The 13,845-nt window shown below is 40.9% G+C and overlaps 1 protein-coding gene and 1 long non-coding RNA gene across 2 annotated transcripts in view; one reads left to right on the forward strand and one right to left on the reverse strand.

Annotated features, from left to right (window-relative positions):
* Nucleotides 1-13,845, reverse strand: part of LOC138413535 (uncharacterized) — a 112,385-nt gene that overhangs the window by 26,507 nt on the left and 72,033 nt on the right. The window lies entirely within an intron of this gene.
* LOC138413579 (golgin subfamily A member 6-like protein 26) lies at nt 11,828-13,845 on the forward strand. Its single transcript, XM_069537776.1, has 2 exons — nt 11,828-12,788; nt 12,874-13,845. Exons 1-2 carry the CDS (start codon nt 12,777-12,779, stop codon nt 13,198-13,200), a joined length of 339 nt encoding a protein of 112 aa, XP_069393877.1. The 5' UTR covers nt 11,828-12,776; the 3' UTR covers nt 13,201-13,845.

The following is a 13,845-nucleotide window of genomic DNA, read 5'->3' on the forward strand; positions in this document are numbered from 1 at the left end:
CAGCCTTCGACACAATAGATCATAAGATTCTGCTACAGAGATTAGAACAACATATAGGAATTAAAGGAACAGCACTACACTGGTTTAAATCATATTTATCAGATAGATTCCAATTTGTTAACGTTAACAATGACTCCTCTATGCACATGCAAGTTAATCATGGAGTTCCACAAGGTTCTGTCCTTGGACCAATACTCTTCACCTTATATATGCTCCCCTTAGGCAACATTATCAGACAGCACCACATACAATTCCACTGCTATGCAGACGACACCCAATTGTATATTTCCATGAAGCATGATGAATCTAATCGCCTAGTTCAACTTCAGGAATGTCTCAAAGATATCAAGGCGTGGATGACCCAAAATTTTCTACTAAACTCAGACAAAACTGAGGTTGTTGTAATTGGTCCTAAACATCTCAGAGAAACACTGTCTGACCAGATAGTCACTTTGGATGGTGTCAGTCTGGCTTCCAGCTCCACTGTGAGGAACCTTGGAGTGTTGTTCAACCAAGACATGTCATTTGACCCCCATATTAAACTAGTGTCTAGGACGGCTTTCTTCCATCTGCGCAATATTAACAAAATTAGAAACATCCTGTCTAAGCAGGATGCTGAAAAACTAGTCCACGCGTTTGTAACCTCTAGATTAGATTACTGTAACTCTCTATTAGCAGGATGCTCCATGAAGACTGTTAAAAGTCTCCAGTTGGTCCAAAATGCTGCAGCACGAGTGCTGACAGGAACTAGAAGGAGAGATCATATCACTCCTGTCTTAGCTTCCTTACATTGGCTCCCGGTAAAATTTAGAATAGAATTCAAGATCCTGCTCCTCACTTTTAAAGCCCTCAACAATCACGCCCCCTCATATATCAAAGAGCTGATAACACCTTATTATCCAAGTAGATCACTTCGTTCCCAAAACACAGGCTCTAGTGGTTCCAAGAGTCTGTAAGAGTAGAGCAGGAGGTAGAACATTTAGCTATCAGGCTCCTCTCCTGTGGAACCAGCTCCCACTCTGGGTTCGGGAGGTAGACACTGTCTCAGCATTTAAAGTAAAACTAAAAACCTTCCTCTTTGACAAAGCCTATAGTTAGGGCTGGATCAGGTGAGTCCTGAACCATCCCTTAGTTGTGCTGCTATAGGTTTAGACTGCTGGGGGAACGCCCATCATGCACTGAGCACTTCTTCACTTCCCTCTGTCTCTCTGTCTCTCTGCCCCCCCACACCTCTTTATTTATTTATTTATTTATTCATTAGTTTTAACATGTCATCATGTCAAAGTGTCACTTTGTCCTCCCATAGTCCCTCTGGCTCTTCTCTCTATCTCGTTTCAGATAACTCCGGCACCGGGACTGCAGGACAACAACGACTACCATCACCATTGTCATCATTTATTACAATAACTCAGTAATTCATTCATATATCTAATCCTGTTGTAGATCACTACATTGTTATTGTTATAGTCAGCCTTGATACTGATGGTGCCAAATTGTTCCCGGTCTCTCTCTCTCCACCTCATCTCTCTCTTCTCTCCCCCGCTTTCCACCCATCTCTCCTTTCCTTTCCTCCCCCCTTACTTTTCTTTCCTCACCCCAATCGGTCGAGGCAGATGACCGCCCACATTGAGCCTGGTTCTGCCAGAGGTTTCTCCCTGTTAATGAGGGAGTTTTTCCTCTCCACAGTCGCCTGTGCTTGCTCATTGTGGGAACTGTTGGGTTTCTCTATGTTAATATTGTTTTAAGGTCTTGACCTTTAAATGTAAAGTGCCTTGAGATAATGTAAATTATGAATTGGTGCTATATAAATAAAATTGAATTGAATTGAACTCCCTCTTGGCTGGACTCCCAGCCTCTGCAGCTAAACCGTTGCAGCGTATCCAGAACGCTGCAGCGCGCCTCGTTTACAATCTTCCCAAATTGTCCCATGTGACCCCCCTCCTCCGTGACCTCCACTGGCTTCCTGTTGGGGCCAGCATCCGATTCAAGATGATGGTGCTGGCCTTCAAGGCCGTCAATGCAACTGCACCTGTCTACCTCCAAACACTAGTCAGACCACATGCCCCAGCGAGAGCACTTTGCTCATCTACATCAGCTGGCCGACTGGTACCCCCATCACTGAGAGCAAACAAAGCCCGCTCAGCGAAGTTGCGACCCTTCTCTGTTTTAGCACATCAGTGGTGGAACAAACTCCCGACCAATGTAAGGACAGCGGAATCGCATTCCATCTTCCGCAAAAGACTCAAGACTCATTTGTTCAGACTTCACCTCGACCCTGACTCCTGAGAACTGGAGATGAAGCTGAAACAGCGCCAAAATTTTCAGTGACATTACGGGAGGGGCATTACGTCTATAGTAGTTTAGCACTACCATAGACAATGAATGGGAATGTGTTTAGGGCCGTTTAGCTAAACAATCCACGGCTGCTGCGCGGGAGACGGGTCGATTCCCTGATGGAGAGGAACATATTTTTTACATAAAATGTCGAGAATTTCCTGTGAAAGTGAAAAAAATTTAAAAAACTGAATCCACACCTGCATCCACATTAAATGGGTTCCTCCCCTTCCATTCATCAAGTTTGCACAGGATCTAGAAAAGAGGGATTGTAGAGGAGGAAAAGATGTTCTCCATCTCATACATTATTATCTATTTGCTCAGGGTACTTTGTAAAAGACGAATAGAAGAAATATCATCTGAAAGAGGACAACAGTTTTGCTCTACTTCCACTGAATGTTGCTTGGTCAGAACCACTTCTTCCAACTGTCTGATTAAAGTTTTCATGACTTGTTCAGCATAATTTATATAAATAATATATAGATATAGATATATAAATTGTATAGATAATATCAATATACCTCTAGTACTGGGTTAAAGAAGACTGTGACTGTGTTGCTCCTCTTCATAGGAGGGATGAACACAAGAACAGCGAGATACTGTAGGACGAGGACGCTGAGCCAGTGAGGCACGGCACTTTACTGACTGGCCCTGAACTGGATGTTAGTGATGTGCACCGTCTCCAACAGACTGGCCACCATCAGGATGAGACTGATGCAGAAGAAAACGTCTGCAGGACACAACATACGACAGTTCAGTCAACTTTTCAATAACATCATGTATCTTAGCTATGATCTTGTGTTGGAAATGATGTTTACAATAAAACTCGAGGAACCTGTTGTTCACAATAAATTAAACAAATTAACAATTTCTTTTAAAGTCACACTGTCCCGTTGACCAAATAATTGACACACTTTTCAGTGGAACTACTTTCTACCAAGAAATGTTCCCTTTCCAGCATCACAGGGGTCGGACACTCACTGATGAGAGGCGTCCCCCTGGTGATGGGCAGCAGGTTGTTCATGATGAGCAGGATGAGGGTCATCTTGAAGGAGGAGCGGATTGGGGCCCAATAATACTCAAGATTAGCCGTATGATACATCTTACTGTGTGGTTGTTCAGGTATATGAGGGGCAGAGGAGATCTCAGCATGTAGATTCCTGAAAAGATCAATGGTTCAGTTACAACCAGTATAGTACTGTTTACTTCCTCTATTTACTTTGTATTCTATTTACATGCTGAAAAACACATATGGGTCACAGTGTGGAAATTGTTAAATAAAACTTTTGAGTGTCCTTTCACTTTGCTGGGGGCTGAGGCCTTAAGACAACAAGACAACAATAGACTTTATTTGTACACATTCACATTGATAGATATAATCTTTTTTTTTTTTTAGTTTATTAGTCTAAGCCAAGAAATATATCCTATATATCATCAAAAATCATGTACAAATACAGTAACAGAAAATCACAGAGATGGATGTAATTTAATATAAAAAACAAAGAGATACTGTGACACATACATCTGCCCGTCATTTATCTGGTCTTTAGTCAAACAGTCTCTTACCTTTGCTGAATAAAACACATCACATGTGTAAAGTAGTTGTAGAGCAACATCTGCTGTAGTTTGTTGTTCTTCAGTCACGGAAGTTGAAGGAAAAGTCGAGGAAGAAAGACAGAGATGAAGCTGAAACAGCGCCGTAATGTTCAGTCGCCGGGACGGGCATTACGTCCATAGTGATTTAACACTACCATAGAGAATGAATCGGAACGTGTTAGGGACGTTTAGCGCAGAAGGCCTGTGTTCGATTCCCGGCAATAGACTATTTTTAGCCAATTTTTTGTATTTCGAAAGTTGAGCAGATGTAATGTCAACATGTACTTCTGGAATTGGTTTATTTGTGTAACAGACAATGCAAACCATTTGAAACTTTTTTCTTGAAATATCACTTTTGTAATAATAAGATAGTTAAGTGGACCTTTTCATGTTTTAAAAAATTTTGTGGCAATGACATTGACTTGAAATTGATAGTAGGCACTGCAAGTCAGAACTGTTCATCAATAGGAAACACAAGCACAGCATTCTGTTTACACGGTATATTTTAGAAGCTCATAGAATCAAGACTGTTCCCTTCAAGTCTAAATCACTTTTGTATTGGGTCTGTTGTTTGCATTAGGGGCCAGCTGGGCTTTTATCCCCACCCTGCCCGAGGTGTGAGTTGTTGGGCCATGAAGAGGTATATTGTTATTGTGGTAAAAGGCTCAAAGTTAACTAGAAAGTGATTCTGAGATTTACACACTTCCAGCACTACCAGTAATTCTTTCAAAATGACTTTACAAGCGTGGATACGTCATGAGCCATAGTCATCCATAGTTATGCTGCTATAGGCCTAGACGGCTGGGGGATCACCCATCAGGCACCAGAAACCAGCACCTTCTCTCTTCTCTCTCTGCCTTGTTTATTTTATTGTATCTTATTACATGTCTCTAATTCCTTGGGTCTTCTCCTCCCCTCCTTGGTCCATGCTGTGCGGCTCTCCGGAACCCATCCTGGCTCGGGTCCTGATGAGGGATGGACCTAGTGAGGTCACCGGTTTGTCGCAGGGCTAACGTGGAGGGTCATGCAACCACCAGCACTCTCACCTGAGGACCTCTTACCTTGGAGCCATGTTCACTACTACTACTGCACATGTTGGACCATGAGGGGGGTAGGAGTGCCCGGAGGGTCCAACGCGCCCTTGGAAGACCATGCCAACATCCAGGTGCTGATTCCCAGGCTGGATTCAAGCCCATGACCAGAGACTGTGACTCCACCCCCCCTTTATTTCCTTTTGTTCCCCTATATATATCTTTTCTCCACTCACCCCAACCAGTCCTGGCAGAGGCCGTTGATAGATATATGGAGGGAAAGTAGATTTAGTTCTCATGGCCAATGTGTTTGATGTGCAAGTGCTGCCAAATATATACAGAATACATCCTTGCTGGCCCATCCACTGCGGACAGAGAGGGGGATCCCCTCCGTCTCCTGTTTATAATGCATGAAAATCCAACTTAACTGATTAAAGCTTTTGACAAGACCAGTTGATGCAGTCGTATTTTTTATTATATATAAAAATATATTTTTATTTCTCGCCGGAGTAGTCCTGGTTTGGGGAGATTATTACAGCTGGAGGTGCAGCGTGCAGGGAGAAGAGGCATGATAACCTGTGTTATGTTATTGCTCATAGTTGTTTTAGCTTTATGGTGTATTGAGTGTTAGTCGTTCAGTTTTGATTGCTTTTTTGTCATAGGGTTAAGTATTAAAAACCTATGTTGGAGCTAGTGAAATAGGAAGTATATTCTGGGGATGTATAGTACGAGACCTGAAGAGGTCTTTCTGAGCTTGCTCCACAGAGCGCTTTGTGAACTTGGGGTTCAGGGGTTTTTTTTTTGTTTTTTTTGTCATCAAGAAATTAAAGCATTTCTTGATGATTTTAGCCTTTCTGATCCCTGGCGGTTCTTGTATCCTACAGGAAGAGAATATTCCTTCTTTTCCCATTTCCACCACACTTACACTCGAATTGATTATTTTTTTATAGATAATAAATTCATCTCAAACCTTAAGTCATGTAAATACGAAAGTATTGTTATTTCTGATCATGCTCCCCTGGTTCTGGTACTAGCTTTTCCAGATGCTGACTATACAAGGAGACACTGGAGACTAAATCCATTGTTACTCTCCGACGAGAGCTTTCTCTCACACATCTCTACACATATTAAAACTTTTTTAAGCATCAATAGAACACCTGATGTGTCTAATAAGACAATTTGGGATGCTATGAAAGCGTACTTAAGAGGAGAAATTATATCATTCTCAGCATATAAAAACAAGCAGACTGACATTGCTAATCAGATTTTAAACATAGATAAACAACATGTAAATTCACCTTCACCTGATCTGTACAAGGAGCGCTTGAAACTTCAGGCCGAATTTAACGTTCTTTCCTCTCATGAAGTCGAAAGTCTCTTACTTCGGAGTAAAAGTAACTTTTATGAGCACGGTGGAAAAACTGGCAAACTCCTGGCTACTCAGCTGCGTGGGTTGAGAATGAACCAACTTATTGCTGGAGTACAGACTGATAATGGATGTATAACATCTGACCAGAAAGAGATTAATGACAAGTTTAGAACTTTCTACTCAAATTTATACTCTTCAGATTGTACAGCAGACTTGAATATTATGGAAAACTTCTTTAATAACCTTGACTCACCGTCCCTTTCTCAAGACCATCACCCAGGAGGAAATTTCAGCAGCTATATCTTCTATGCAATCAGGTTAATCCCCTGGCCCAGATGGGCTTCCATCAGATTTCTTTTTAAAAAATTCTGCTGATCTAGTCCCCGTCCTGTGCTCAGTGTTCTCTGATTCCTTAAACTCAGGTGCACTCCCTCCCTCGTTCAATCAGGCCTGTATCTCCTTGTTGCTGAAAAAAGGCAAAGACCCACTAGATTGTGCTTCATACAGATCAATTTCATTGCTAAACACGGATGTAAAGATCCTCGCCAAAGTTTTGGCCCACAGACTGGAGGATATCCTTCCTTCTGTAATATCGCCAGATCAAACTGGTTTTATTAAAAGACGCCATTCGTTTTACAATATTCGTCGGCTATTTAATATTCTGTACTCCCCCAAACATGTGGATTCAGAGTGCCTTGCCTCTATGGATGCTGAGAAGGCATTTGATATAGTAGAGTGGAACTATCTTTTTTTTACATTTGGAAAATTTGGTTTCGGTTCTGTCTTTTTGTCCTGGATCAAAACATTGTATAAATATCCTTCAGCCTCTGTTTTGACCAATAGTCATTACTCTGAATACTTTGATTTACACCGTGGGACCCGGCAGGGTTGCCCACTAAGCCCACTCCTTTTCGGAATTGCCATTGAGCCTCTTGCAATTGCCTTACGTAGCAATGGGCGGGTACAGGGAATATGGAGGGGAGGAGTCGAACATAAAGTCTCGCTGTATGCAGGCGACCTACTTCTGTTTGTTTCAAAACCAACCACTTCTCTACCAGAAGCCCTCATGATCTTAGATAATTTCAGTCAATTTAAATAAAAGCGAACCATTCCCAATTAATAAGGAAGCTCTTAAACTTAACTATACCCATCTCCCATTGAAGGTGGTCAAAGATCAATTTAATTACCTCGGAATTTGTGTCACCAGAGAATTCAAAAACTTGTTGAAATCAAATTTTCTCACTTTATTTGATCAGGCAAAACAGATTTTGTCTCTGTCCCTTATTGGAAGAATAAACTCGATTAAAATGACATTGCTTCCAAAGTTCCTCTACTTGTTTCAATGTCTTCCTGTTCTCATCCCCAAATAATTTTTTAGAGCCCTTGACTCATTATTGATATATTACATTTGGAATGGTAAACACCCTCGGCTGCGGAAAGCATTTCTCCAAAGATCCAAGCAGGCAGGGGGAATGGCTCTGCCTAATTTCCAGTACTACTACTGGGCAGTGAATATTGGGTGTTTGTTATTTTGGAGACATTTCCATCTCGAACCCACTTCCCCGGCCTGGGTTACAATGGAGGTCTGTGCCAGTAACCCTGTTTCCTTACCTGCCCTCTTAGGTGCCGCACTTCCACTTGCTTCGGATATTCCCAAGAGCAACCCAGTAGTTAAACACTCCCTGTTAATCTGGGGCCAATTTAGGAAAAGTTTTGGACTACAGCTTTTTTCACTTAAAAGCCCAATTGCTGCTAACCATCTATTTGCTCCTTCAATGGCTGATGGCGCATTCAATATTTGGCACAGAAAAGGTTTGAGATGCTTTGAAGATCTATACATTGATAATTGTTTTGCGAGCTTTTCTCAACTAACAGAAACTTTTTGGCATTGCCAAAACCCACTTTTTTAGATTTTTACAAATTAGGACTTTTATACAGCGCTTAACGACCCAATTTCCTTATAAACCCCCAGTTACCCCTGTTGATATATTTCTTTCTGTTAACCCCACCTCTAAAGGTATCATGTCCAATCTATATAACCTTATTTCCAAACTGCACTGCTCTTCAGTGGCAACTATAAGAACTGCTTGGGAGCAAGACCTAAATTACACCTTTACAGAGGACACATGGGACTCGGTGCTTGATCGGATACACTCCTCTTCTATGTGTTCTTGACATGCACTTTTACAATTTAAAGTAGTGCATCGAATCCACATATCAAAAACCAAATTAGCGCGAATGTATCCTGATGTCGACCCTACATGTGATAAATGTAAAGGCGCACCTGCCTCACTCTACCACATGTATTGGACATGTCCCTCTTTAGGTCACTTTTGGACATTGGTTATCCATGCGTTATCAGATATCCTCCATCATCGAATTGAGCCAAATCCCTTGACTGGTATTTTTGGCATTGCTCCAGATTTGAACTTACATAAAGCTATGCTCAACTTTCTTGCTTTTGCCTCTTTACTAGCCCGACGAGCTATTTCACTTAAGTGGAAGGACCCAGCTCCTCCTTGCTGTTCACATTGGCTCAGAGACATGATATCCTGCATGAATCTAGAGAAGATTAGATACACTATTCGGGGATCAGAAAACAAATTCTACAGAATATGGCGCCCCTTCTTGGTATTTTATGAAAAACCTTCAACAATAATTTTTGAGTAGCCCCCTCCCCCCCCCCCCCTTTTATTTTTTAAATTTTTAAATTTTTTAAATTTTTATTATCTATTTTATTTATGTATCTATTTTTTATGTATTTCACCTGTTTTTGGTGGTGTCTGTGCTGTGCTTTTTTCAGTTATTAAATCTTATTAATCTTTTATCTTTCCAAGCGTGGTTGTAATTTTTTTATTTTTTATTATTATTATTATTATTCTGTCTATTTACATTTTTTTGTCAGTAGATGTTTAAGTATGTCCATGTCCGGATGTTTTGACAAGGGATTGTTTTGTGTTATGGATGTTGTACGAAAAATCAAAAAAACTTTTTTCCTGTGCATTGATTGTCTTATTTTATCATTAATAAAAAGACCATTGAAAGAAAAGTAGTTTGTAAAGAATTGTTTTGCTGTATTGAGAGACCTGCCTGAGATTAACAGATAATTTACTCAAGCTGAAAAGTGCACCACCAGTGATGATGATTCTCAGACTGAGTGAGGTTGTGACGATATGTAATTACTTGCCAAAAAGTCCTTTTTTATGAAGTTACAACTAATTAAACACATTCCTGCACATGCCTAAACATGTTTAAACACATTAGCAGCAGTGTTCAAACATTGTATATGAAAGAAGTTTGACTTCTGACCCAGCTCCGAAAGCTGCCTGAAATGGATCACACTAAATGTCTGATTACTAGCAGCCAGTTTGTGCTAGGGTGGAAAGCTGATATTGTTGGGAAGAGGAGAGTCTAATCTTTAATTTGGTGTATAAAGGCAAAATTAAGCAAAATGTTTCTACTTGTCAGCGCCAGTGTACCAGGCGATGTATGAGTTCTTACCCCTTTTGCAAAATAACTTCCGCAAAATCCCACCCCCCCAACTGAACTCCACTCCCCGCCCGCTCTCCGCTTCCCCAACGGGCGCTGACCTTCGGGGACGTGTGCATTTATCAGACCCGTGGTGCCCCGGCTGCTTTGGTGACACTAGATGACCTCGAACTGATCGCTGGCCCTCGTGGTGGCGACGTCTCATTCGAATGTCTGCCCTATCAACTTTCAATGGTACTTTTTGTGCCTACAATGACCACAGGTAACGGGGATTCAGGGTTCGATTCCAGAGAGGGAGCCTGAGATAAATTATTATTAAATTATTGATGACCATATACGACAAAGAATGACATAATGTGCCACACTCACGGCTGATGAAGGGCTGGATGCTGAGGGTCAATGAATTGTGTGAGATGTGTCAAATCTGTTGGTTATTATTTTTGTTCATTATCATATGTAAACAAATGTAGGCAAGATTTTTAAAATATATTTTGCATTGAAGATATAATTGTCTGCATTCAGATTGAGCTCTATATCATCAAATCAGTAATGATTGGATGACTAATGTGCATAACAAATACATAAATATTACATAAACCAATCCTTTTAGCCCATTATTAAGTGGAACATAGTAAATTAAATTAAATGGAAACAGTCAAACACATCTGCAGAAGCATTGACAATTGTATTGATTTAATATACACACATACAAATATTAATAATATGCATTTTCATTAATATCTTATGCCACTGACAGTATTCGACCAACACTCACAAAGCACTGCTCAATAGCCATGAATCTATGAATGAAATTAAAATATGAAACCTTTATCTGCAGTGTAAAATCACATTGAACACATGAACAACACACAACAATACAATACTTAATCACAGAATGTCAGTGCCTGTGTTGTGCATCAATAGCTCTCACACACTAAAATCACATAGATAAACATGTAAATAAACATCCTCTCAATTATTTCGCATCAGTTTTAGAAACCAGCCAGCATCAAGGTCCACACTTTCCTGACACACACATACACACACATTTTTTACAAACACGAATCCAAACATGCTGCAGAAATGCACAATTCCCCATGCTCTCAGTGACACACAATGCAACAATTAGTTTGCAAAAATGTACCCACTTCCCGGTGATGGTAAAGTAGTTGACTACAGCTGCTCTACAGTGTTTTCCATCTTCATTATTTTATTTTCATCCTACTACATTTATTTTATAATGCTTGTGCTGTTAAGATTTCACACTATGTACCTACTGACACATAGACTTATATTTTGTTGATGCTTATGTACATATCTACATACTTAATTTAACACTTCATAGCATATTTCATTAATTCCCTCAAGCATATCACACATTATCTAATGGATCGGAAATCCTTGATTGATTTTCTTCATTTGGTCAAGAGACTAACCTCCGTCTCAGACAGGGATCACTTAGCTATCAGTGGGACATGTGTATAGTAGCCGCCTAGCTCAGGATTTGTGTATGCTCCGCAGTGATGTGCATCATATAGAAGTCAACCTGATAAACCCCCAGGGGCCGCCATGTTGTGCAGTTATAAAAATTGCCATGGAAACGGTTGCTTCTTAAAAATCTTCTTTGATGATTGATGTGGGGGCAACCATCAAAGGGATTGCTGGCCTGCAAATCCTTATCAAATCCAATCAAAGAACCAAAAACTCTAGACATTAAAGGATATTTCTTTGGTCCTCTGACCTACATCAAAATCAAGGCTAACCATAACAATAACAATGTATAGATCTACAACATGACTAGATATATTAATGAATTGCTGAGTTCTTGTAATAAATGCAGACAATGGTGATGGTGGTCGTTGTGGTCCTGCAGTCCCGGTGCCGGAGTTATCTGAAACGAGATAGAGAGAAGAGCCAGAGGGACTATGGGAGGACAAAGTGACACTTTGACATGATGACATGTTAAAACTAATAAATAAATAAATAAAGAGGTGTGGGGGGGCAGAGAGACAGAGAGACAGAGGGAAGTGAAGAAGTGCTCAGTGCATGATGGGCGTTCCCCCAGCAGTCTAAACCTATAGCAGCACAACTAAGGGATGGTTCAGGACTCACCTGATCCAGCCCTAACTATAGGCTTTGTCAAAGAGGAAGGTTTTTAGTTTTACTTTAAATGCTGAGACAGTGTCTACCTCCCGAACCCAGAGTGGGAGCTGGTTCCACAGGAGAGGAGCCTGATAGCTAAATGTTCTACCTCCTGCTCTACTCTTACAGACTCTTGGAACCACTAGAGAGCCTGTGTTTTGGGAACGAAGTGATCTACTTGGATAATAAGGTGTTATCAGCTCTTTGATATATGAGGGGGTGTGATTGTTGAGGGCTTTAAAAGTGAGGAGCAGGATCTTAAATTCTATTCTAAATTTTACCGGGAGCCAATGTAAGGAAGCTAAGACAGGAGTGATATGATCTCTCCTTCTAGTTCCTGTCAGCACTCGTGCTGCAGCATTTTGGACCAACTGGAGACTTTTAACAGTCTTCATGGAGCATCCTACTAATAGAGAGTTGCAGTAATCTAATCTAGAGGTTACAAACGCGTGGACTAGTTTTTCAGCATCCTGCTTAGACAGGATGTTTCTAATTTTGTTAATATTGCGCAGATGGAAGAAAGCCGTCCTAGACACTAGTTTAATATGGGCGTCAAATGACATGTCTTGGTCGAACAACACTCCAAGGTTCCTCACAGTGGAGCTGGAAGCCAGACTGACACCATCCAAAGTGACTATCTGGTCAGACAGTGTTTCAAGTTATTAGCTTGTGAAAATAACAGACCGTCAACTGAGAAGACCACAGTCCTCATTAGTGAAGACAACAATGCTGCCTACGGAGACAACCGCTGATTTGTTCAGTAAAAATTCATTAAGAAGACACTGCTCTCATAACTACAAATCCCCTTTACCAAAATGGACATCCTGGTAAGAATTTTTTTTTTTTAGAAATGCATGTTCAGGTTGTGTTGAGTGGACTTTTAATAATGAATTCCATGTTTCTATTTTTCAGACATGTGGAACAATGCAGTCTGAGATTAAGGCTCTGAAAGAGAAGCTCAAACTGAATGATGAGCTTCTGATAAGGGAGCAGGAGAAAATGACAGCTCGCTCTAAAGCCCACATTGGTGTCCTGGCTGAACTAGCTGTACAGAGCAACAAGGTGAAGGCTCTGGAAGAGAAGCTCAAACAGAACGATGAGCTTCTGATGAGGGAGAAGGAGAAAATGACAGCTCACTCTAAAGCCCACAATGGCAAACTGGCAGTACAAAGCAACAAGGTGAAGGCTCTGGAAGAGGACAATGTTGGCCCTTTTGAAAAGGGATTTGAGCAGGCTTGAGCTTGTGGTGACAGAGATGGAGGAAAGGCAAGCTCAGAGCCAAAAGATTGACTCCATGGACAAGGAGACTCAAACCAGCGATCTGCTTCAGGCTGAGAATAATGCTCTTCAAGAAGAGCTGATGAAGCTCAGAGCTTCTTATCATGAGGTCTGTCTGAATCAGACTACCAACCAGGAAAAGTTCAACACTGAGCTCCAGGAGAAGAAGGTTCTCCAAGAAGAGCTGATGAAGCTCAAAGCTTCTTACAATGTGGTCTGCCACTGTCATGAAGCTGATGTTTCCAGTAGGGAGCTCAATGGAGAGAGTAAGGATGATGTCACTGAGGAGAAGTCTCTCTCCAGTGTTCTCCCTGAGAAACCAAAGAAGACTTCACTCTGGAAGAGAATCTGCCACGCTCTGGGGTTGAGAAAACCACAGTGTTGGAAGTAGTCAGCAGCGCCCATCCAACAGCACCTGAGCTGACCTTACCCAGTGTTGTAATGTAACGAAGTACAAATACTTCTTCACATTTCTACTTAAGTAGAAATTTCACATATCTGTGCTTTACTTTGTTATTTTTTATTTCTGACAACTTTCACTTTTACTCCACTATATTTCCTAAGTAAAATGTGTACTTTTACTCCAATACATTTCTCCTAACCATC

This window comes from Paralichthys olivaceus, chromosome 13 (genome assembly GCF_024713975.1).
Source record: "Paralichthys olivaceus isolate ysfri-2021 chromosome 13, ASM2471397v2, whole genome shotgun sequence".
Classification (NCBI taxonomy): domain Eukaryota; kingdom Metazoa; phylum Chordata; class Actinopteri; order Pleuronectiformes; family Paralichthyidae; genus Paralichthys; species Paralichthys olivaceus.